Below are 24601 nucleotides of genomic sequence, written 5' to 3' on the forward strand. Positions count from 1 at the left end.
ACCCGTGTGCCCCTCAGGTCAGATTCCTTCTCAGGACGCTTCCAGAACGAGCTTCAAAATGAACCGACGTGCATCAGTAAACTGCCACCAGAATAAACAAAGTTTTTAAAATAGCGCAACATAACCCAACACAGCATTAACGCATGAATTCTGAAACCCAATGAGGATTTCTAGACCTGGAAAGACACAGTCACCAGAGGGGCCCAGAGAAAGCAGCCAGGTTCACGCAGGTCAGAGGCGCTGGCGGCCGGAACCACCCTGCTTGCCGGCCGGGCGGCGACGCCAGGTCTCCCTCCTTGCCTGCTGGGTGGTGAGAGGCGGGGTGGGATCCGAGGAGAAATGGCTGCCCAAGAAGGGCCTCCCAGCCCCGCCGGACGCCGGCTCGTCCAGGCCCGTCCCGACGGACAGCTTCGCAGACGCGGGCGGCTTCCAACGAGCAGCAAACGCCGACCAGTCAGATGACAGATGCCTGGAGACCTGCTGTAACAGCGCGCGGTGCAGAAGCTGTTTTCGGCTGTTCATGAAGCACAAGCTGGTGTATAAATTGAGTGGGATTCTAGGCAGTTTAATTCTTAGCAACTCCTTTGAGTTAAATCTGAAATACACGCAATAGGAGAAATAAAGTCTCTACACACAGCAAGTCTGGAAGAGCTGCTTCCAAAAATAAATCAGAGGACTGAATTTAACAATAAAAACAGACTTTAAACAAGGGAATGAAACACCAGGAAGATTTTTCACTTTGGCCTTGAAAACATCCTAAAAAGAAACCAGTTACCCTTCTTTACCCAACCACAGAAAGAGTCTGTTTGGCCTGAGTTATGAACTTACATCTAAAAAGAGAGAGAAGCAAGTTGACTACATCCACAGGCCACTCACTCAGAAAGGGCAGACCAGCCTGTTGGTTTAGTTCAAACGCTCATCGGTTTCTGAGTTGAGACCGGAACGCTAACAGAGACTCAGGCAGCTTAAATAGATGTAAAATATTTTATTTGTAAATGGTGATCTTCTAAATCTGTGTCCACAAATTCCAAAACCCATAACACTCTGTATACTTCAAAAAATTCAATTTTTGCCAACATTAGATACTATTATACAGAACAGAAAACAAAACAAAAACCCGGAGGACAAATACTGGTGGGATGTCAGGATATTGTACAAGAGAAGAAAAATATTCAAGAAACAAATTTCATACAGCTATTTATCAAGAGAAAAATATATACAATTGATTTATTCTGTAAGATAAAAATACATCATGCCATATACATTACAAGTTCAGAACTGCGTCACTGGATATACCAACAGCTTACAGTCCACTTGAATTGTGCACACAAAAACTTCATTTTACACTCAGCCTGTGAAGTGTCAGTACCAGAATTTTAAGTACAAAATAAAAAGCTAACCTGGTTCAAAATGTTGATTAAGTTTCTACAAGCAAACACAAAACTGTGTGTGTGTGTGTTTTAATTAAAGAAATGTAAACAAACAGTTCATACGAACACATCTTAAAATTACATCTTCCGAAACCCTACTGCCGGGGTCTTGCAGTTGCAAGCAGTCACATCTCTCCTTTTTTTTTTTTTTTTTTTTAAATTTTTGTGTTAAATAAGCTAGAGAGTTAAATTTGAGTTCCTGCTACATGATCCTAGTATGCTTACATGATTTTTGTTTTGTGTGTGGCTTGAAACAAAGTTCTAATCAAAACTACTTTTGCTGAAGAAAAATTCAGCTTCCATTTGGGGTTGTTTTTAAGCAGTTATTCACAGTTATCACAAATTGTAAAAGCACAAAAAACCTGACTGAAGAAGTAGGGATGCAACAATATAATGTGAAAAAATTAGTTTAAGTTACCAAAACAGCTATAAAAGTTGTAGTCATAGCATACACTCCGTTCTATCAGAAGTAAGGTGTATAAAACAAGTACTAATAGATTGTAGTTTCCAAAAAGCCCCAAACACTCTAGGTGGAAATTTTGGTTATTACATAATTATAATGGCATATTTAATAACAAAATTATATTGTAACATCCCTATGAACATTTTATAAGCACCCGAGCTGCTGCAGAGCCTGGTAGCATTTGGTCAATAACTATTTTTATACTGTATTTTTTTCTCAAAATATTTACATGTTTGTACAAAGTAACAGGGTTTGTTAGTTTTGCAGGTAACAGCAGCAGCTTGGCTTTCTTCTAACTTTTATTTAAAAATAGCTTCATTCACTTATTCAATAATAAATACAAAAAGTTTCTCTTATTTTACAGAAATCAAAAACTACATAAACTGACTCATGGAATCAAGTATTTAAATGTATTTAGTGCAAGTTATTGTCCCTTAGCTCTATTCCTAAGGAAGTCATCTCAGTACATTCCTTGTTCAGTGGTGTCTACTTTAGTTTTAAAAAACTCCTAAGTCAGAGGGCCTGCCCCTTCCTCAGATAAGGCCGTGGCCAGCACTTTGGACATCTCCCTCTCGCTGGTGATCTCAGTCTTACATTCATAGGAAGGCCCCGCCCTGGGGCAGGGCAGCCGTCGGCTCTTTGCCCCAGTAAAAGTTTCTCCTTAGTGAGACTAAAGAAACAAGAGGAAACAAAACCCGCCCACAGAAAGAAAGAAAGAAAGAAAGGAAACAAAAAAGTGCTGGACCATTCTGCAAATCTTCGACCTCGGCAGCTCGGGTCAGGGGGCCTCGGTCGGCTTCCTCCTGGTGCTCCTAACTTAACTCAAGGACCGAGGAAATCAGGACTCCCAGGAGCTAGGTTTCAAAAAAGTCATAAAACAAACAAAAACCTCTCTTCTGTCTGCGAAATTCCAACGGTGCGTGGACTCGCTGCTCCCAGGGACGAGCCGCCCTCCGAGGCTCGGGGTCGCGTCAGTTCATCCACTTGCGGCAATTCACGGCTCCGCAGTGACAGGGGATCTTGTGCTGGTCGTCCTCAAAGTCAAACTTATAATCATAGCACAGCTGCCCGCAAAGACACACAGTGAGAGGCCGCTCCCGTCCTCAGCGGCCCGGGCCTCCCCTGCTTCCCGCCCGACGGCAGCGCGGTCACCGGGGACTTCCCCCGGCCTGCGTGTCCCCGCGTGAGAAGCCCTGTGGTCAGAGCGGCTGCACGCCTGCGGGACGGCCTCCCCCGGACCCCGAGCCGAGGACGGACAGGCCGCGGCCGGCACCCCACACGAAGCAGCCCTCCCGCCCCTTGGGGCGCCCCGCGGTCCTGGGGGGCTCCCCCTCCTCGTGGCACTCCCATCACCTACAGCTCTTCCCTGAGGACTCAGGGCGGCTCCCTTGCACAATGAAGCAGAGGCTTGGGGGGCGTCAAGGGGGCCCCCGACAACTTCAGCAGGGTGGGGAGCACGGCCAGGAGTGGGGGGCCTCCGCTGTCCCCAGGCCACGCCGCCCGCCTGGGGGCACCAGGCTCGGGGCCTCAAATGGGTCTTTTCACATCCAGTTAGTGAGAGATGCAAGACGAGCCTTGGGTCAGCTCGATTTAAAAAAGCACGTTCTAGTAAGATGACCGCAAAGTACAAGCGTCGTTTCAGGGAAGGGCTGGAGGCTCCAACCGAGTTTAGACCCTCGGGTTCCTCACCCCCGTAAAGAGGGGAGGCCCCCACAGAACCTGCCCTGCCGGGCAGCCGCTTCCCAGGGCCCCCGATTCAGCCCCGACACGTGCTCATCACGTCTGTGACCAAGTCGGGGAACATCAAGGCGATGACGGAGGCTGATGGCAATCCTCACGGGTGACACGCGGGGCGGAGGGAAGGGACGACTAAGGGAGGAGCCAGGCTCCAGAAACCTGCTCGCAGAGAACCTGGGAGCGGGTACTGGTCCGGAGGGCGTACGAGCACCGGGGTCACCCCGGGGCCACAGAGGCGCCAGTGCCGTGACCTGAGCGCCGTCAGCTCCGCGCAAGCGCCATTTATCAAGGGAGGGCCCCGCGCCAGCGCGCGAGGGTGGGGAGCGTGGGCGGGCGCCTCGGGCGGGCAGGGGCGGAGCTCACCTCTTCTCCTTTCTGGATTCTCCGGCTGGAGCTGATGATGATCTTGTGGCCGCGCTCGAAGGTCACCACCTCCGCCACGCAGTTGGGCGCACACGAGTGGTTGATGTACCTGTGGGCAGCAGTCCAGAAATGGCTCACCGTCCAACAGCCGGGCGGGCCCTTCTCACCTGCCCACTCATAGCACGCGCACCCACGGACACAGACAGCGGCGCGGCTGCAGGACCCAGCGCCCCGGCCGGCCAGGGAGCCCGGCCCCGGCAGTGAAGGTCCTAACCCCGGACCGCCAGAGAACTCCCAAACGCACGGGAAGAACGTTAAGTAAAAACTCCTGCCGTGACTGAAGGGCCCCCCACCCTGGCCCCCGCCTCACCTGGCAGGCCCTCCCGTGAGCGTGGCATCGATCACGTGGTCACTGTCCATGCGGAACATGTACACGCCTCGGTTCTGAAAAAGAAACCGACGCCCGTTCGCGTCGCCTGTTAAGCCAGGCTCACTGATCCCGTGACAGCCTCGCAGACGGTAACGCCGACAGAAAACACGGGGAAAACACACGACTATCCAGGTGTGGTTTCTAGGGTCACAGCCAGCCCTGGCCCTAGGCGCCCCAGGCGCAGGAGGGCGCGGGCTCACCTGCGACTCGTAGAGCTTCTCCTTCCTGTTGGCGACCTCGTTCCGAATGATGGTCCCGATGTACTCGATGACCATGGTGTGCTTCTCGATGTCCCGGGCAGCGTACAGGCCCAGCCCCTGCGGAAACGCGCACGCACGCCTCAGAGCCACTGGCTTCCGTGGACAACAGGCCTGCGTGCTCCTTCAGGCAAAGGTCCTGCCCTCAGTCACAGCAGACTCCCCGGAAGACCCCACCTGAACTCACGTGACTTTGTACTGACCTCGCTCTCATCTGGACCCTTAATACTGGACTTGATCTTTAATTTTTCCACCTAAAAGTCATGGTATCACTCCCTTGTTTGTCTTTTTTTACACTAAACCCTGAGGGCATTTTTACAAAGTGTTTCTATCTGGCCATCTTTTCTGGTGGGCTTCCCTGGTGGCTCAGCTGGTAAAGAATCCTCCTGCAATGTGGGAGACCTGGGTTTGATCCCTGGCTTGGGAAGATCCGCTGGAGAAAGGAAAGGCTGCTCACTCCAGTATTCTGGCCTGGGGAATTCCATGGACTGTATATGCATAGTCCATGCGGTCGCAGAGTCGGACACGACTGACTGACTTTCACACATCTTCTCCTGCACGTGATATCACACCCAGATCCCACCAACTAAACAGGCTAATGGCTTCTGCTATTTATTTTATCCCACCATGATTTCTGAAAGGACATGAAAAAATTATGAAGCAGGACCAGGGCTAACTAAGGGCCTATTACAATGTGAGTTTCTGCATTCTCAACTAAACTGACCAGAAGATCCCCACCACCCGACACAGTCCTTGTCAAGTATCATCTGGGAATAGATGGTAGGTGTGGGGGCTGTTGTTGGGAGACTCTGGGGTGAGAGTTAACTTCTGAAAAGACATACTCATGTGGTTTGTGTGTTCAATTCCAGATGTGACTTCGATGTGACAAAGCAGGATATATAAAAAGAATCTGCATGGAGATGAGTACAGCTCAGTGAAAGAGACCAGAAGTCACTGGAAATGAACCGAGAATCCAAACAGCCAGGCACACGCGAACACTTTGTGAAGTAGCTTGGTGGTATTGAAATTCAGTTTAATATGGATGGGTTATATAATATTAAATGGTGTCCCCACAACTGGTTATTCAACAGAAGAAAAAAAAATTGTCTTAAACCACAAAAAATAAAATCACTGAAAGAAAAAGAATCTAAGAAACCACATATGCAATCTACAGTCTTAACCAAGAATAGAAGCTATAGAAAATTGTATCTGTTTGACTGTATAAAAATTAATATGCCTATAGTAAAAAACATTCCACGCTTACTGAGGTATTTTCCTCTAAAACACATCTTTTGCCAAATAGTAGAAGTTTTTATAAATTGAAAAATGGACAAAGGATGTGGATATGCAACGCAGTTCAGCAAGAAACACAAACGGAAAACCCGAAAGGCTGCAGCCAAGGCGACAGCATCAGTCTGTGCTTAACAGGCGGCAAGAGTATAAAAGGTCTTAACACTTCAAGTGGGAAACAAGAAAAAGGCTCACACTCTGCTGGAGAAGAGCACACAGTTACAGCCTGTGTAGAAAACAGGCGATGTCTACGAAAATGAAAAGTACATGTATTTCTATGCAGAAATCTCATTTGGGAGCACACACTCCACAGAAGTTACATGGGTATCTGTACAAGTCCTGACGGCAATGCTGTTTCGGGAAAGAACTGCAAACAAAAGAAACGCTCGGCAGTAGTGCAATGGTTTAACCAATCACAGCTCATCCGTTTCACAGAAAGCGACAGAGCCACTGAAGAATGAATTGGAGCTAGAGGTGCCTGAATACTAGCGAGAAAAGGAAGACACAGGAATGTGTAGGTAACATGACCCTGCCTTCCCACACACACAGACATGTATGTGCTGCCAAAACAGCAGACGGGGAAAAACAGGGTCTTTACAGGCTGTTAGCACGAGGACCCGGGACGTGGACGGAAGGGAGGCGACAGAGGAAGGAAGGAAAAGGCGAGCAGACACCAAGGGCCCTCAAAAGAGATGACGGACTGAACACGGGCGGTTAAAAAGCCTTCACACGACCGGGAATGAAACCAACACCGAGAAGCAGGAAGGCAGGCATGAACAAGCCATTTGGAAACATCTTAAGCGGAGAAGCCACTGAGCAGAGGACACTGGCGTGGCCGGGGGCGGAAGTTGAGCACTGATGGCCCTAGGAGCCGACACACGCTCCTTCAGAGACGCGAGAGAGTACGCGTCTGCAACACGTAAAGCGGCAGAGGAAAAGACAAAGAGAAGAAGGTGCAGATGCCACGCAAAAGCATCTCAGAGTAAGGCGAGGAACCCCGAAACAAGGCCATGCAGAGGGCAGAGCTGAGACGGAGTCTTCTCCGGCGGCACGAGGACCATCACGGGCCCACCTGGGGGGCCAGGCTCGGTAAGGCCAGGGACCACAAACCTGCAACCCGGGCAAACTGCTGGGGGGCTGGGGCCACACCATGAGACCCCGATCTCAGGGACCCAGTATTTGTGTACAGACAAACAGAGGCAGGACTTTGCAGAAGAATCAGCACAGAAACATTTCTTAGACTCATGGCCACACTGCTTTAGGCTGAAAGGATTCACCACTGGGGAAAGCAACGGGCCCACTTTGCTAAAACACTGAAATAGTGAGTCAGGAGAAGATCCTAAAAATTTCCACATGAAGAACATGGATGAACAGCATGTGAAGGCCACCTTCTACCTGAGGGACCAGCGTGGCTTGTGACTGGGACCGCACAGGAGGGGTGGGCAGGCCTGCACGGTGCCCACAGGTGAGGCGGGTGGTCAGAACAGGGCAGCAGAGCCGGGGTGGATCGGAGCAAACCTCAGAGAGGAAAAGGCAACAGGCCCTGACGATGCTGTGGGTGTGTACACTGAGGCCAACGCACAGAACGAGGACTGGTGACCTCACTCAGCAACACAAGGAGCCTGGGGGAGAGCCTGGGTCCCAGGACCCACCTCGGCGAGCGTGACATGGGTCCTGAGACCCGCCTCATTGAGTGTGACCTGGGTCCTTGGACCCGCCTTGGCAAGTGTGACATGGCCTTGGCGAGTGTGACCTGGGTCCCGGGACTCACCTCAGGACCTGCCTCGGCCAGCGTGACCTGGGTCCGGGAATCCACCTCAGCAAGTATGACGTGGATCCTGAGACCTGCCTCAGGAAGTGTGACCTGGGTAAACCTGAATGCCTGTTAGCCTAGAGACTAATTTTTTATCTGTTTACTAATGATTTACCTGTTCCACAACCTACCCATCAGAAAACACAAGATGATTTCATGAAAAGAAGGCTTCCAAAATTGGGCACCTTTTGAAAACATTTTCATTTGTATTTTTCACAAGTGCCTTTAGCCCAAGTGAGCTTGCCACGTCTCCCGTGCATCCCGTCGGGTCTCAGCACAATATGAAGACGTGTTCAGAGGCCAGCTCCCATTTGGGGAAGAACAGCGTCTGCGTCCCGAGACTGCAGATGGAGCGGCCAGCGCCCGGGCCTCAAACGCCACTTCCCTACAGGGCGTCTCTCCCCGCAGGCTGCAGCCTTCTGTCTCACACGCCGGACGCCCACCTTCTCCCGGAGAGAGCCCTGCCTGCCTCTCGCTGTCCCGGACACCCAGCCCCTGCTCACCTGAATCCGGGACCGGGCCAGGTACACGTTGGACTTCCACTCGGTCTTCATCTTCCGGTACTGCGACGACTTGGAGTGGACAAACTGCTTGCTGTAGGGCGCGCTCAGCTCCCCGGTGACGGTGCTCTGGAAGGACTTGGAGGTGCTGGTGCTGTTCAGGGTGTGAGGCCTGCGGACGGCGGACGCCGACAGGGAGAACACAAGGGAGACTGAAGACGCCTCTGAGTGGGCCCGGGCGGGTCAAGCTGGCGCTGACAGGCACACACACGGGAGCCGCCTAGGGGGCCGCGCGGCGAGTCTGCGGTGAGCCGCAGACACAGCCAGGGACAGCGGGGTGTGTAAGCAGCAGACGAATCAAGCACAGAAACCAGGAGGAGGCCTAGAAACCCCGGGCTGTACTATGTGAAGTCAAAACAAAATACCTTAACACAAACCTCTTGACATGGGCACTCATTTTAGGTTCGGACCGGGCACAACCTGTGGGGTTGACGGCCAGCGGAAGCTCCATGAGGGGGTTCCGGCCATACCGGAAGGTGTAGTTTTCACATGCCTCAACCCCAGGGAGCTGGAGAGAAGCAGAGACAGACAGGTAACTCATGTGATCGAGACTGCAGGCAAGACAGACCCGCCAGAGCACGCCCCAAACTCAACTCTGTGACGACAACGTGTCGACGTTTTCAGAACGCCGGCAACACGGGGCTCTCTGCGGACAGAAGCCGCTGCCCTCAGAGCCTGACTGCGTGGCGAGCTCACTGCGGTCGGGTCCTTGGAGTTGGGGTGACCCGAGGGCAGCTCGCAAGATCGCCTGCGTTACAGGCCTTCTCTACAGCCTATCTCCTGTGGACCCTGTCCGTGAGAGGCGTGACAGAGGCACAGCACTCGGGTAGGGTGCGACCGAAGCACATGCTGGCTTCTGGGGGGCCTCTCTCCTCCACAGTAAGCCCATCAGCAACTTTCTTGAAAACAATGCCTTACAAACTGCACAGCTTTCCACACGCACTGCGTGTAAAAGTATCGCATGTGTCTGACATGCAGGCGTCAGGGAACTCAGGGCTCAGGAAATTCAGCCACGTGCTAGTGACCAACCTGGGCCTTGGCAGGAGAGTGGATGTGAATGCTGGGCACCAACCTGCCGCCCCGCAGGAGCGGGGGCCTCACCCCACTGCATGGCTGACACCCGGCCCCGGAGACCCTGAGCCCTGTGACCTGCCTCAGCATGTCAACACGGACACAGGAGACTCACGAAGGCCTGTTTCCTCTCAGGCAGGAGCTCATCACCCGCCAAGCCACTCCCTGGAAGTGTGGGGACAGTGACCACCCTGCCCGGTGTTAGGGGATGTGTGTGGCGGGACAGGAGGGCGGCCCCGCACTCACTGACTCGGCGATCCGTGCCACTGCAGAGACAGTCAGGCCGAACAGGTCCTCCCCTTTCAGATAGGCTGGGAAAAGCTGCAGCATTTCAGATTTTTTCCTTACACAGGCCACGGGCTCCAAAATTTTATCCCAAACACCTACATATGGACAAAAAGACATTTTCTAATACCAAACTTGCTCTTAGGTAAAGAGGAAAAAGGAAGCCATATAAAAACAAAAGCAAAATGAAGACCCACCGCTCACAAAGACTTACCGGATCCAAGTAAAGCCCATGGGCAGGTTATCACCTGCTTATCGGATGGCAGTAGTTTTTTATTAAAGACTTTTTATAAAGTTTTGGGGGAAAGAATATGCTACGGTCAGAGAATTAAACAAAGCTGGAAAGTAAAGTCTAACATAACTGAAATTCATGCTGGCCACGCAGCGTATCAGATTTTCAAAGGATTAATCCACTTAAGTAACACCTGCAGATAGATCCTTTCCTCTCAGTTAAATCAGAATCTGAAATTGATATTTCATTGGAATTATCTTTAGAGCATTTTCTTTTTTTCAAAAAAAAAACCTACTAAACTTAATTAAAAAAAGCAGTTCTGCACCACCTTCTACATCAATAAAAACAACAATCTAGGCATAGCTAACCTAGAGGCCAAAACTAAGCGTCTCATTTCTGGCTCTAAATTTAGTATCTGATGCTCGTAAGATAAGACAATCTGTACAATATGCTTTATTTTTTCCCACCTTCTAGGTGATGTTAAGAGGGTCCCTAAGGTGACAGGCAACCTTTACCTAGAAGCCATCCTATCTGTTTTATAAACTGTTGGAATTTATACGTATGTCCTGACGTAGAGGAGTCTAGCAAGCATCTGGAAACAGTGTGGCAAAGACAAGGGGGGCACACGAGGCAGCCAGGACCCGCGTGTCAGTGGAGAGCCACCCTGCTGCTAGGAGACAACCATGAGGAGACCCGGGGACAGCGAGGCGAACCCTCCACTGGCCTCAGGCTGCAGGGACGCGCCTGACCTTTGGGCGAGGAGTCGCTCAGGACGAGGTCCTCGTGGCCCTGCTCCACGACCCTGATGAGGAACACGGGGCGGCCGTCCTGCTCCTCGATGGAGCAGAGGTAGCGGCAGCGGCGGTTGGCGTAGCGCGTGCTCCAGTACAGCCGGCTGGCCTCGTAGCCCACGGGGAAGAGCGCCGTGGGCGAGTGGAAGGCCGGCATCTGCTGCGGGAGCAGCTGGCCGATGGCGTGGAAGACGAGGCTGCCCACGCGGAAGGTGTGCTCGCGCTCGCCGCGCTGCACGATGCTGGCGATCTGCCGCACCTCGTCGCGCTGCACGTACACCCTCCTGAAGACGGCGAAGTAGCTCAGCTCCTGCTCGTGGAGGCCCTTTGGTTTGTGCATGGGACAAAGCATAGTTTTATCTTTAAAAAACATGCATTGTGCTTTAATGGCGCAAGTGAAGTGATAAATGTTGGTGCAGCGGAACCGGTGACAGCCGCCAGTGGCCCCCGTCTTGTGGCAGAAGACACACTTCATCTGCAGGCCCCTCCGCAGGGCCAGCTCCACGTTGATCAGGGCGCCAGCCTGGGTCTCGTAGACCTCCGTGGACCACAGTGCACAGTTCAGGTGGACCCACAGGTCCAGGTCGAGGTTGAGCAGCCTCGCCGGCCCGTCCGTCAGCCCGTCGCCCTCTTCGTGGCAGAAGCAGCACTTGCGGTAGTCTTTGGGCACAGGGTCGGGTTTCAGGGAGGTGCCCAGCTTCTTCAGAAACTCATCTATCTCCTCCTCGCAGGGGGGCTTGAAGGCCCCCTTGGGGACCACGATGTGGATGCTCCACTTCTTCCACTTCATCCCTCTCCACTTCTTAGGGATCGGCCTACAGTCTTCAAACCCACCGTGGACAGTTCTCAGCCGAGGCTTTAACTTGACTGTGACCTTAAGCTCATCAGGCTTTGCCTCCACTTTGGCTGCTTCAAAAGCAGGAGGGAAAGAGATGGGAGGGGATGCCGGGGGCGAGGCTCTCTCCTGGAGCTGTGGGAGGCAGTGCACGTCTAGCGTGGAGATGTTGTTACTGTACTGATGCGACGCTTTGGAAGGCAGCTCTTTTACAGGTGACTGCGGCAACGAAGGAACGGATTCCTGTGCAATCAAGAAACACACTCAAAAGAGTCATCCCAAAGCTCCAAAAGCAATTCTGCCTAAAACAAGAAACCAGGCAGTAGTTCTACCAGCGTGTGTGGGTCTGTAGGCGAGTGGTGAGGAAGCGTGCACAGCAGATGTCGACGCGGGGCGTCCACCACACCGCGTGCACCTGTCAGGTACTGACCGGGGTGGGGGGAGGGTTTCTCTACAAAGACTTAACTCTGGAGAACGTTCTGCGCTTAAACTTTCATGGATCCTCCTGTTTCAAATCATCATAAAGCCGGAAAACTCAGTGTTGCCACAGGAGTGAATGTAATTTACACAATGAAAAAGTGTTCTTTGTGAAACCAAATGAGAACTTAAATCTTCTATAAGCTTGTCCCACCCTCTGAAATTCCTGTTTGTTAATCCTAGGCTTAATAAATGGGCATATATGTGAAAGATGGGGAAGATATCCCTATCAATAAGTCGTATTAACTTTTTCTCAGAGGCTGCCTGGCTCCCACTGAAGGGGCTGAGCTGAGACAAAAGCCCGGTTAGTTTCTGTTTAGATATAAAGTATCCTAAATGAATCAACAGCAAACCCGCAAGTTCTCCCCATCCAGCCACATTCTGAAAAAAGACAAGCCCCACCAAAAATCCAGCAGCAGGCAGCGCTGTACACTGACATAAGCAACTATCTGGTGAAAAAAACAACTTCTCTCTTCGAGGCTCGTATATTTTGCAGTCTAAATTTATTTGGCACTTAGCTTGAATTTTATTACACCGGGCACTACTGCTTGTTAAAAAGTTAGATTCGGACTGAGACAGTCTGCATCTCACCTTGCTTTCTGAGTTTTTTGCTTGTGCAGTTGATGAATAGAGAATAAAGCAGTTGTTACTACAGAAGACAATGTCCCTCTCCACTCTGCTGGGGCCGTCTCGGGAACCCTGAAAAGCAAAGAGAAGGGTGTGGCAGCTCAACAAGTCAAAACTCAACAGAGAGGGGATCCACACGGAGCAGTGTCTGCTGCTGTTCTTAAATGTAGCAAAAAAGTAACTACAAGCCAATATTTAGCATAGAATAATTTAGCCACAGAGAAAACACATTAACAAACTCTCCATATTTCACTCTATTTAAAAGTAAGTGCCTCTGCTAGGATCCTACAGAACAGGCTGTTGCAGCTGCAAGCACATCAGACATGTGCCAACGCCACTTCCAGAAGGAGGCACCCACGGGCCCATCAACGGGCTCCTCTGGACACGGGAGAGGGGCAGCGCCCAGGACACAGCAGGTCAGGGAGGGAACACCCGAGTACCTTGCTCACGAAGGCCAGATCTCTGACCGACTTCCTCACGCCGCTGCCCAGAATGACCACCTTGCAGTGACAGCACCACTGGGGCCTGAGCGCCGCGCTCTCTGAGATGCCGAGACCGGCATCCTTGTATCCAGAGAGACCTGGGAACAGAGCGCTCGTGTCAGTGACAAGCACCGAGCAGCAGCCGGCTGCACAGCGGCACTGTGCCCATCTGCCGGGCACGGCGCGCAGCACGCTGCTCCCGTTGTTCCCTGGGAGCCATCTCCTAGGCAGTGGTTGCGGGGCATCTGTTCTGTGCAGGACACTGGGGGACAAGGAAAGGAAGCTCTCCTCACATGGCTGGACACGGGGCTGGGAGAAGCGCAGAAGGAACCTGGGACACGTGTGTCATCTCCGGTCTACGTGTGAACCCCGGACACGTGTCATCTCCAGTCTACATGTGAACCCCGGACACATGCGTGTCATCTCCAGTCTACGTGTGAAGTGAGTCGGGAGGGAGAGTGCTTCTGCTTGAAGGTGACGATGACACGAAATGTCTCACGGAAGGTGAAGAGGCTCACGCACCAGAGTCTCATGTGAGTGCAACAGGAAAGTCAGAGAGACAGAGAGATCCCGGGGCCAAGATAAAAACTAGGTCAGGACCCGGATTAGAAGGCCCGAGGTCCCCGCAGAGCACAACACTCGTGTGGCGTGGAGGTTCACGGGGAGAAGCAGGGTGGACCGGAGTGACTGAGTGGCCAGAGCTGAGGACTCAGCCTCTCCCAGTGAGGCCCGAGCGCGGCTAGGCTCAGGCAGCAGGTGAGCATGAACGAGACGCAGGAGCCCGGTGAGTGAAGAGACGAGGGACACAAGGCAAGGCCAGGGAGGGGGGCCTCGCACGGCTGAGGCAAGGGCCACCCCTCTTGGCAGCGGGAATAGTGCCTGCGGCAGAGAAGGGCCTGGAGACGGCGTGGAAGAGAAGGGAAAGGACACAGGTGGGACAGCCTATCTGCCCCCTGGACGCAGGTGAAGTGGGCAGGGGGGTGAACAGGTCTGGGGGTGCACAGTCAGTGCCCCGCTGATGCAGGCTCTAATGCATCCCCAGGCACCGCAGGTCAGGTCACCACAGAAGACAGAACACACGGGGGTTAATCCACCAAGGACCGGGGCCGGCGTGTGACCTGTTAATCGCTGAGACCGAAGTGAGACTGTAGAGGAGGCGCGTGACTTTGGCGTCAAAAGCGTTTCGAGTTAGTGACACGTAAACCAGCTCACCGTTGCCTGCCGGAGGGAGCGGCGTGCTAGGCTGCTTCAGGTGCAAAGAGCTGGCTAGCCTGGGAGGGCGCGCAGATCCTGGTGGAGGCCCACGAAGAAATACACGCTGTCGATACTCCAAACCTGGGTTTACTCTGTGGCTACTGACCAAACCCACGGATGGAACATCTGGAGCATTACTAACCTCGTAGCTGTTAGGAATCCGAACATGGAGGAGGTCGGAAAATGCAGCCACAACACTGCTAATGTTCTAGAACAAAGGCAAACGCTGCGTTACAGCCCAGAGGAACAGAGGACACCGGGGAACACGCACGCCGGGACAAGCGCACGCACTGCAAGCAACCCGGCCATTCTTACTAGACCCGAGAGTCTCAGAGTCCAAACAAGGCTCTCATAAACAGAGGCCCTCGCACAGGGGCTCCGACCAACGCTAAGTGTCCATCAGAGCGCTAGACTGTTTTAGACGTTTAGCACGAGCAATGAGCTAATAATAAGCCTTGCCATGGTTTCTGCAGCTGGTCAGAAGCTTCCTTCAAGTGGACTCTTGCAGCTCTGGCGGAAGTCTGCCCTAATCTACGAGAACAAGCCACTATGTTCTGTGGACAACCGAAACACCCCGTCAGCGACTACGAGCCTGGCTGCCAACAACACGCCTTCAAGAATTAACAGAGTCCTCAGCAATGTACTAATGTCTGATACGGGAACTGGAACACGTTCACAGCTGATGATAAAGTTCCTCACTGCTTAACTGTCTGTGCGAAAACAGTCATCAAAAGGTTGCTCTCTAAAGAGTGCTCCGCGTACACACATACACACTCTAAGGAGTGCTCCACATACACGCATACACTAAGGAGTGCTCCGCGTACACGCATACACTAAGGAGTGCTCCGCGTACACACAGAGACACTCTCTAAGGACTGCTCCGCGTACATACACACACACACTCTAAGGAGTGCTCCACGTACACGCACACATTCTAAGGAGTGCTCTGCGTACACGCATACCCTAAGGACTACTCTGCATACACACACACACATTCTAAGGAGTGCTCCGCATACCCACATACACACTCTCTAAGGAGTGCTCCACGTACACACATATACTCTCTAAGGAGTGCTCTGTATACAGACATACACACTCTAAGGAGTGCTCCGCACACACACACACACACTCTAAGGAGTGCTCCGCGTATACACATACACTCTCTAAGGAGTGCTCTGTCTATACATTCTCTAGTAAAACAACGTGAGCTCTGACTCCACTCCGCCCTTTCTGTCTCGGCTTCGGCTGAGATTGGTTTGTTGCGCTCGGAGCAGCAGGCGTGTGAAGGGAGGCTCGGCTGGCCCTCGCCTGGTGCTCTTCTACAGTGTCAAGCAGCCAGTGCACCCTTACCTCAGCAGCTGTAGGGTGCAGGGTGATCGCCACAGATATCAGACCCGACCTGGGACCATTTGGGGACGAGCCAAAAGGTGACGTGAAAAATAAAGTGCCTGGCTCAGTTTTGATATCATTCCTTCTGGATTCCAAGCCTTAAAAAAACAGCAAGGACAAGCTGTGTGTTACGCCTTTTCTAGATTCAAGCAGTAGCCAACCCTGCCCCATGCCGGGTGCCCCTACCTCTGCCGGCGTTGCTGGGAAGGATGGGGATGATGGGGGACGGCACAGGCTCCGGGGGCTCCTCTTTGACTAGCGACAGGTCTGGGTACCTGCTCACTTCCATCCCGACCACGCTCTCAGGGGAGGACGAGGGGACAAAGCTGTCGGGGCTGTCCCGCTCTGTCCCGTGCTCCTGCATCCTGAGGGGGGGGAAACACGTGTGACATATGGGCACATCCACCGCGGGGGCTTCCCGCAGTGGCCCCGCCTGTCACGCCTGTGACCTCACTGTGAGTGCACAGTGATGGCAACACAAGAAGCCACAGATTCAGTTCAGGCCAAATAGGAAATCCCTTGGAAAAAATAAGAAATGTGTTGAACTATAAAGTAACTGAAATGTACATGTCTTCTGACTAAAGCTTCAGCATCCAAGTTTAAAGACCTGCCAGAGGAGGAAGATGTTCCATCTGTAACTCAGCACAGAAAGAAGGCTCCCAGCCCTGCAGGGTCCCAGACCAGCGAGACCAGTGACATGTGTGCAGGCAGAGGGGCAAGTGCGTCCCCCACGTGGCCAGTCTCGGGGCAGACAGCTCCCCCATGGCTGCAGCTGACTTAGGGGAAGGGTGAGAATCTGAAGGCCTTGGGCTTCAGAGGCCTGTATTTTTCTTAATGAATAAAGTTAAGGTGAAAAAAACAGAAGAGGCTAGACCAGAAGCTAAAGGTTACCAAGGCAACTGGGGCTGGAAGGCAAGTGTGTCCTGGGCTAAACGTGGCAGGGAAGCCCGAGAGCCTGGGGTCTTGCCTGTCCCCGAGCAGACACCTTTGTGCTGAAGGATGTGGGGAGAAGCAGCGTTTCAGACGGGAGAGGGTCCCTCAACAACCCAGGGTGGGCACTAAATACGCATACCTAGGAAGCCGCCCACCACACGGGTCCTGACTCACAACTTGCACAAACCCAGCAGTGAAGTGCAGGAGGAAGAGACCTGGATCCTAACTCTGGACAAGGCCTCCCAGTCGGCCCACAGCTTTCTCATTAATAAAGCAAAGGAACTTCACCTTGGACAATGACCTTTGAAATATTGTTCATGGAATACTGTGCATGGCCCACTGCTTTCTTGTCTATTTGATTATTTGCTGAATTTCCTGTATCAGGAGATTTCTAAAAATGCACAAATTCTATTTAATCGTAAGAATGTTTTATAACGGTTAAATTCTGAGGAAGATTACTCACCAAATTTTACCTTTTAAGTGTTTTTACATGCCTTTCCTATAGACATTATGCTATGCTGCTGCTGCTGCTGCTGCTGCTAAGTTGCTTCAGTTGTGTCCGACTCCGTGCGACCCCATAGACGGCAGCCTACCAGGCTCCCCCGTCCCTGGGATTCTCCAGGCAAGAACACTGGAGTGGGTTGCCATTTCCTTCTCCACATTATGCTATATACAAACACAAATAACGTTTTTTAATAAATGAAGTAACTAAAAAGTATTTGAGAACAAGGAACGCCTACCTTAATTCCTCCTGATTGTTATGAGGCGGAGTTGGGAGCGAGGCGGGGACGTCCACAGTCTTAGGGCCTTGAGCAATCGCTCTGGCCAGCAAGTCGTCTTGTGGTCTGAAGGGCAGCTGAAACCCTTTAGATCCTAGGTTTTTGGTAACTGGAAAAGTAAAAACACAAACCCCCAAGTACGTTCAGCCGAACTGATGGGCGGGAAGAACCCACAACCTGACTGCCATCTCGCCGCGTACAGCAGCACGCATGGGCTTGGCCTCCTACCTTCGTGGCTCACCAACACGCCAGCTTTTCCAGCAAGCTCTTCAGTTGTTGCAAAACCATTTGCCATCTTCTGACAAGCCATAGGAGGTGGTGTAGGAGGAAGAGAGGCAGGGGGTGTTGGAGGATTACTTAAATTATTCTGCTGCAGGAGACCAAAAAATTTTAAAATTATATGCTACAGAGCAAATATGCCACGACCTTGCTAAAACTTAGTTCTGTGAATTTTTAGCACAGGGAAGCAAGGCTACAGAAATGTAATCAGATGCATCTTCATTCCTAAAGTGCACACCAAGAAGAAAAAGAGACGTGCAGGCCAGGAGGCTCTTGAGTGGAGCAGATACCCACAATCCTCTGGACACACTACCCACAGGCTCGCTTTCCCCAGCTTGCGTACTCAGCTTTGAAATTAAGAAGCAAATTGACACTGTGCCTCATTCAGTTCTATATGACTCACTTCAAGTTTCACTGTTAAAGCCAGTGAAGGATAGCTTTAAATTCAACCAATAAATAGTAATTAAGACATGCCCCAGTTCTATCAAAAATTTGAGAATTTAAGATCCCGTTCCAATAACTGCATCTCGTATCTTAGGTATTAGCATCTGGATTGTCCAGAAATCTCAAAAAGAAGCAAAAGGAGTAGCAATAATACTAAACGGATTTAGCCATTAGAAACGTAGTTCTCTCCAAACGGTTCTCCCTGCTTGTCACCACTTTGTCATTGACAAGTCTCTCGGGAACTGTTGGGATCTACCAACACCATCATGCTGACCAAGTGCAAGGCACAGGCTAACGTGTTGCAAAGACCTAGGAGCTCACGAAGACGATGAGGCTGTGTGGAGAACAGCCCACATCAGAAGAGAAGGCGTTTACAAGAGTCAGGAGAGGTTCTAACTGGAGAGGAAAGCGGACCACGATAATACACAGAGCACCACAAGAGAAGGACTTTAACGCTGAAGAAGAGACGCCCCAGGGACACTGATGATGCTCTCAAGTACTTTTGCAAAAAAAAAAAAAAAAAAAGATTGCTTTACACAAGTTGGATGTGAAGTCAAGAATATTTAATGAGCCTATCATAAAACTTTGTTTAAAAAAAAAAAAACCATACCAAAGGATAGACATGGTTTAGTTTAGTATTATTTTAATAGCCTAAGGATTAATGCATAGTCGCAATCTGTACCTAAATTATTAGACTTAACATATTTTTCGGGGCTTTTCACTGTATTTTTTAGGGTAAATTCCTAACTACATTTTTTTTTTATTCTATTTACTATGAATTTGGATTCATCTTAAGAATTAACAAAGATTTCTAAGACACTAAGTATTTTCCCCTATCACAGAAACACATAATGGATGTTTTTCCACAGTGCGTATTCTGACCTATACAAAAATTTCAGAAGTTTATACTGGAAAACACTTTACTTGGTAAAGTTTTAACCTCTGAGTTGAACTCAAGTTTAAATGGAACCTGGAAGATTAGATGTAAACTAGATGGAAAAACGAGACCAGCTCTACCAATTAGGCTATGGTATCCAAAAGAGGAGGCAAGGCAACAGCTGGGCAGAGAAACATACCTTGTAGATCAACTGAGAATAGTAATCCGAAACCCCTTCAAGGGCGGCACTGCCAAAAGCTCCTAGAAGCCGATTCCCACTATTAAGCGGGCCACTGCCGTAAGGAAGAAAGTGGGCAAAGTTCACTCCAGTGACCGGTTCCATTAGAGGGAGCAGAGAGAGCTGCTATTGAAAAACACATTTGAGAGTGATGTACACGGCAAACACAGCAAGCGTTTCTCCATTTTCCTAAGACCCACGGCAACTCAGCCAAATAAGGCTTGAGAAAAATAAGACTTACAAATTTCAAGTGTCAAAATGCTGGAATAAGTGAGAGAGACTACAGGATCTTTTTGAGATATACTTTAAAATGAGCCTTATCCTCATCTGTCTTAAAGAGATGCTGCCAGGCATCTAGCAAGAAAACACCTTCCTTCTCGCGGCTGAGCAAGACTCGGGGCGGACCTGAGGCTCGGTGCCCCCAGCGGCCCCCTCAGCAGCTGTCTCCCACCTCCTGCGACAGCCACGAAGGTGTAAGGATGGACTTTACTACGGGAGAGACCAACGCCTGCATTTCTCTGCGTCCAGAGTCACAAGGAATGAGGACAGAATTTTCCTGGGTACTGAGGCTGCTCCCTTAGAGTGTAAGTAAATCTCGACAATCCAGCTATTTTAAAGTAATTTTGGGGTGCCAATAGAGGAGGTGCAATTTGCTTGCAAACAGGAAATCTATTAGGCTCCTTGTTGAGATATCTCTTACCCCTCTACTTTTTGGAAATGATGGCAACCAAGAGAGTTACATAGGGCTGAAAAAGCATCTGACGTCTCACTTCCTTGAAATTTACAGGGGCTCTCCAGGAGACTCACCTGTTTGAGGTGGGTAAAGGTGTCGCTGGTGGAGTACAGAGCTTGTCTCTCCTCGTCCTCCTTCTTCCTCTTCTTTGACCGAGGCGCTGCTTTCTCCCCAGTCCTCTGAGTCCTTTTGCTTCGCTGTTTCTTGGTTTCACTTCCTCCATCTGTTTTTGGCAACTGGTTGTTGCCACATCCAAAACCACCTTGCACTTGAGCCCCCAAAGTTTGCTAGTGTAATTGGAAAGGTTAAGAAAGCAGTGAACCATCCACGTGCTTGATTTTCAATTCCTGCTAACCCAGCTCCATCCTAAGACACACACTCCCCAGGTGGGTACCCCAAGCTAAGGAGGGAAGATGGGGGCCTCAAAAGGCCAGCCTCATGAGAACAGCATTCCCCCCTTTCAGACACGACTCTCAGGTACGGAAACCAGGAACAGCTGCAAAGCTTGGCGACAGAGCAGAGCTCGTCCCCTTTCAGAGACGCGCAACCCCTGGCCTGTCCGCCTGCCCTGGAGCCGCTGACAGTCCAGAGCCCCCTCTTCTCTGGGCTTGGGAAAGGGTGCTCTGGGGCTGGGGGAACAGGCGCCCCACGCGAAGGCTGTGCCGGTCTCTGCACAGTGGTCACGGCGCCTTATCCGGGCTCGCCTTAGGAAGGGGTGAAGTACAGGTGTGTGGAAGCCACTGCCAGGCCCAGAAAAGCATACTGCCTCTCAGTCGCGAGGCCCAGCCAGCCTCAGAGAGTGAAGCAGACAGACAATGTGTTTCGTTCCAGTGAGTCCACAGCCACACATATGACCGATTACCAACCGCTACACACTTCGAGCCACTGAAAGGAGACCTACACAGTAACAAATAAGCCTTTCCTTTACTTTCATCTTCACGGCTAAGAACAAACTAGGCATTAAAGAAGTTTTTAAGGGCAGTGCTATCAATACCTTAAAGATATAGGACTCTTTTTAGGAGTCTTTATTTCTAAACTTGACACTCAATACTTGGCTATAGGCAAGTACAGTTCCTAGACTTACTTTAATGTGCTCTGCACTGAATCTTCGGGGGTTTACAGATTATAGTCTAAATAACATCATGCATAGATGGCAACATTTTTCTGCACAAGGCCAAAAGGTGAGTATCTTATCACTGACTCAACAGGCATGAGTTTGAGCAAACCTGGGGAGACGGTGAAGGACAAGGAAGCCTGATGCGTTGCAGGCTATGGGGTCTCAAAGAGTGGACACAATTGAGTGACTGGACAACAAATACCTTCTGCTTTGCAGGCCATACACCGTCTGTCGCAAACACTCCACTCTCTGCCCCGACACCACAAAATCAACTACGGCAACCCATAAACTGATGAGTTTGGCTCTGGGCTAATGAAACACTTTCAATTCATGGACACCAACCTTGAGGATCATAATTTTCACAGGTTGTGCAACGTCACTTGCATATTTTATTCAACCGTTAAAAACGCAAAAACAAGTCTTAGCTCATACAAACGAGGCTATGGCAGCAGGCACACGGCGCCCGCCCCAGGGCTGACCCGAGGTTCTCCAGGGGAGGTCCCCAGAGAGGCAGACAGTAGCCCCCAGGACGGGTGCCCATTCTCTGGTCCCACCCCAGACCTGCCGGATGTGAACCCGGGCGGGGGGCCGGCCAGTGGTTTGCCAGGCCCTCCAGGTGACTCTGGCACGTTCACGTTCCAAGGGCCCTGGCCTACAGCTATGCCTCTCGTGTCCGCGTGAATGTGAATCACCTGGGATCTTGTTAAAAACACATTCTGATTGGTACGTCGGTGCTGGGCGTACAAGATTCCACTTTCTAAACAGCTCCTAGGTGAGACTGAGCCCCAAGGACAGCATGGGGATGAGTACGGAGCAAGGCCCAAGCAATTCTCTGTTGTTCTCCAGTCATTAAGTCCTGTCTGACTCTTTTGCGACTCTATGGGCCGCAGTCTGCCAGCTCCTTTGTCCATGGGATTTCCCAGATAAGAATACTGGAGTGGGTTGCCATTCCCTTCTCCAGGGGATCTTCCCAACCCAGGGATTGAATTGGGTCTTCTGCATTGCAGGCAGGTTCTTTACCACTGAGCCACCAGGGAAGCCCCAAGCACTTCTTACTGGCTTATAAGAGAATCATCAACCAACTGCTTGTTAGATGTGCAGGGTCAGGCCCTGTAAGTGCCTAAGAGAATTCTCCCGTCCTCACAATGACCCTAGAAACCAGCTATTACTATACTTCAAAGAAGACTTTTAATTACAGAAGAACACAAAAGATGAAAAATTATCCAAAAGTTTGCCTGAGATACAAACAGTTCACATTTTAATGTTTCTGATCTTTCATCTATGCTTACATATATTATGATAAAAACACAATGAACCATACTCAGTATTCTTTTATTCTGGTGGCTGTCTTTTAAACTTGATATGCGGTTTGTCCCCTGTGACATTAAACATTCACACATAGCACAAACTTTAATGGCTGCAAACAATCTGTGTAACATTCAGATACACATATATGGAAACATCAGGTGAGTAACTAGAATACTGGATTTAGGCTGCTTTCTCTCATTCTTATCTATCAGTAAAGACAAAGCCATCCAGCAGCTTGTGCGTGGTCACATCTTTGCGCCTACTAGAATGTCCCACTCCTCCTGCCTGGCCACCAGACGGTCACAGGTGTGCACTGCCTTCCATAATACCTCAGGCACAGGGTGGACCCTAATTCTTTTCATCCTTGTGCAACCCACTGACAGGGAGCATTACTGGTCCTGTTTTACAGGGGAGGAATCCGAGGCACAGAAAGCCTGGCCTGCCCAGGCTGCACCGTGGAGAGAGAGGAAACACAGACTTAACACAAACTGAGCGGGTGATCGCTCCACGTCAGCAAAGGCTTCGCCCCAGCACCACAGGTAACGGCCACTTCTGTGAGGGAAGACAGTCTCGGCACAGAGGGAGACGGGGCTGTCCAACTATGGCCACAACAGTTTCGCCTTGAGCGTGACTAGAAAGTAAATGGATTTCACCGTCTGTAAAACGGGAGTAATAACTGAGCCTGTGTTATCTCAGGGCAAGTGCTCAGTGCAGTGTAACCCCTGGAATGTGGTTAAGAAGGCATCACTCTGGTAACCTAGGACCCTGCTCCCTGCTGCCTCCAAAACGGACAAACACGCGACACAGTCCAGACGTTTATACACATATATACACGAGCTGACCTCGCCCTTGTTCCACTGCAACACCCAGCAGCAGCATTTTTTACGTATAATTGCTAGTGGTGTTAAGACAAACTTCAATTCACCGAGTGCCGACTCTGTGGCGAGCACTGTGTCAGGCACGGAGGACAGAAGGGGGCTCGGGTGCAGTCTACCCCTTTCAGGAGTCACCTGCATTCAGAGGCACTAGAGACGCTGCACGTGAGCACGCGGGCACTCACTCGCTGGCTGGGCTGAGACAGCATCTGGGGAAGATGATTCTAGAACTGAGTTTTGAAAGACAAAGACATTGGCCAGATGCGAATTCTCTAAGACCCTCAGGGGCTGCAAGGCGCCCAGGATTCCCAGGGCCAGAGGAGGCAACAGACTGAGTGGCAACAAAACTGCCTCTGGGCTGATGACAAATACGCCTGAAAACCTCACCACCACCAAAATCCACAAAATTCATGTCTGAGTCTCTGCAATCAGCACTCAGTCTCTACTGAATCAGACAAAGAAGGAAAACAAAGAGAAAGCCGATACTTGCAAAACGAAAGGCTCCATGAACAACTGCACACGTGGACAATTAAATTCACCAGTCCATTCCACTCAGTTAAAAAAAAGAAAATCTAATTTGAGAAGTTCTGTAGGGAATTTATGAATACAACAGCAATGGCACTGCAGCTTTTGAAAGGTAAGACAACTAGATAAACCCCTACCACCGAAAAAACTTGCTGTGGGAAATATCTCAGGGAAATTCACTGGAATGCAGGAGATGGCATCTTACAGAGGAATATTTACAAGGGAATTCTGCACACAAATGAAGAAGCAAATCCAGTGTTCTGTAACTAAAAAACGGAAAAATACTGACACGTGGAAAACCACAAAGGTAAAATGACGTCTACACGTTAAGCCCGTGTGTGTAACGTGACGTGTTAACACTGTGAAACAGAATGGATCCCCGTACGCACTACAGGGGCACGTGAGCTACTTTGTTATCGCGAAGAGGTTAAGGGAAACTGCACGCATTCTGCAGTTAGGACACACAGACACTTACTTCTCTGCTTGAGTGAGACCCACTCAGCATGGTGATGATCAGCTGATGGGACCCGTTAGGTATGAAATGCTCTACCCTACACATCCCTGATTTTTGAAAAACATAATAAATTATTCTTGATAATAATTTATGGGTATAAATCAAAACACGAGGTCCATGTTGTGAATTTTCCTCCATAATAAAAAGGTTATAAAAGGTTGGCACTAATCTGTTGTAACCATAAGGTGAAACA

General features: G+C 50.6%; 1 protein-coding gene across 19 annotated transcripts in view; it reads right to left on the reverse strand.

Annotated features, from left to right (window-relative positions):
* Nucleotides 1–970: 970 nt before the first annotated feature.
* KMT2C (lysine methyltransferase 2C) overlaps nucleotides 971–24601 on the reverse strand; it is a 261336-nt gene continuing 237705 nt past the window's right edge. For 11 of the 19 annotated variants that reach the window (XM_070368932.1, XM_070368933.1, XM_070368939.1 and 8 more), the window contains 17 exons: nucleotides 20144–20356; nucleotides 19298–19462; nucleotides 17727–17868; nucleotides 17460–17607; nucleotides 15973–16151; nucleotides 15748–15884; nucleotides 14356–14605; nucleotides 13102–13241; nucleotides 12626–12733; nucleotides 10681–11800; nucleotides 9661–9797; nucleotides 8709–8851; nucleotides 8287–8455; nucleotides 4624–4740; nucleotides 4364–4437; nucleotides 3994–4102; nucleotides 971–2957 (listed from right to left, as the gene is read on the reverse strand). In XM_070368932.1, coding sequence (XP_070225033.1) covers nucleotides 2865–2957; nucleotides 3994–4102; nucleotides 4364–4437; nucleotides 4624–4740; nucleotides 8287–8455; nucleotides 8709–8851; nucleotides 9661–9797; nucleotides 10681–11800; nucleotides 12626–12733; nucleotides 13102–13241; nucleotides 14356–14605; nucleotides 15748–15884; nucleotides 15973–16151; nucleotides 17460–17607; nucleotides 17727–17868; nucleotides 19298–19462; nucleotides 20144–20356 — 3444 coding nt within the window. In that variant the 3' untranslated portion in view covers nucleotides 971–2864. Of the gene's footprint in view, nucleotides 2958–3993; nucleotides 4103–4363; nucleotides 4438–4623; nucleotides 4741–8286; nucleotides 8456–8708; nucleotides 8852–9660; nucleotides 9798–10680; nucleotides 11801–12625; nucleotides 12734–13101; nucleotides 13242–14355; nucleotides 14606–15747; nucleotides 15885–15972; nucleotides 16152–17459; nucleotides 17608–17726; nucleotides 17869–19297; nucleotides 19463–20143; nucleotides 20357–24601 lie in introns of those variants that run through there. The other 8 variants (XM_070368951.1, XM_070368950.1, XM_070368949.1 and 5 more) reach the window with 6 other exon arrangements.

This window comes from Bos mutus, chromosome 4, assembly GCF_027580195.1.
Source record: "Bos mutus isolate GX-2022 chromosome 4, NWIPB_WYAK_1.1, whole genome shotgun sequence".
Classification (NCBI taxonomy): Eukaryota; Metazoa; Chordata; class Mammalia; order Artiodactyla; family Bovidae; genus Bos; species Bos mutus.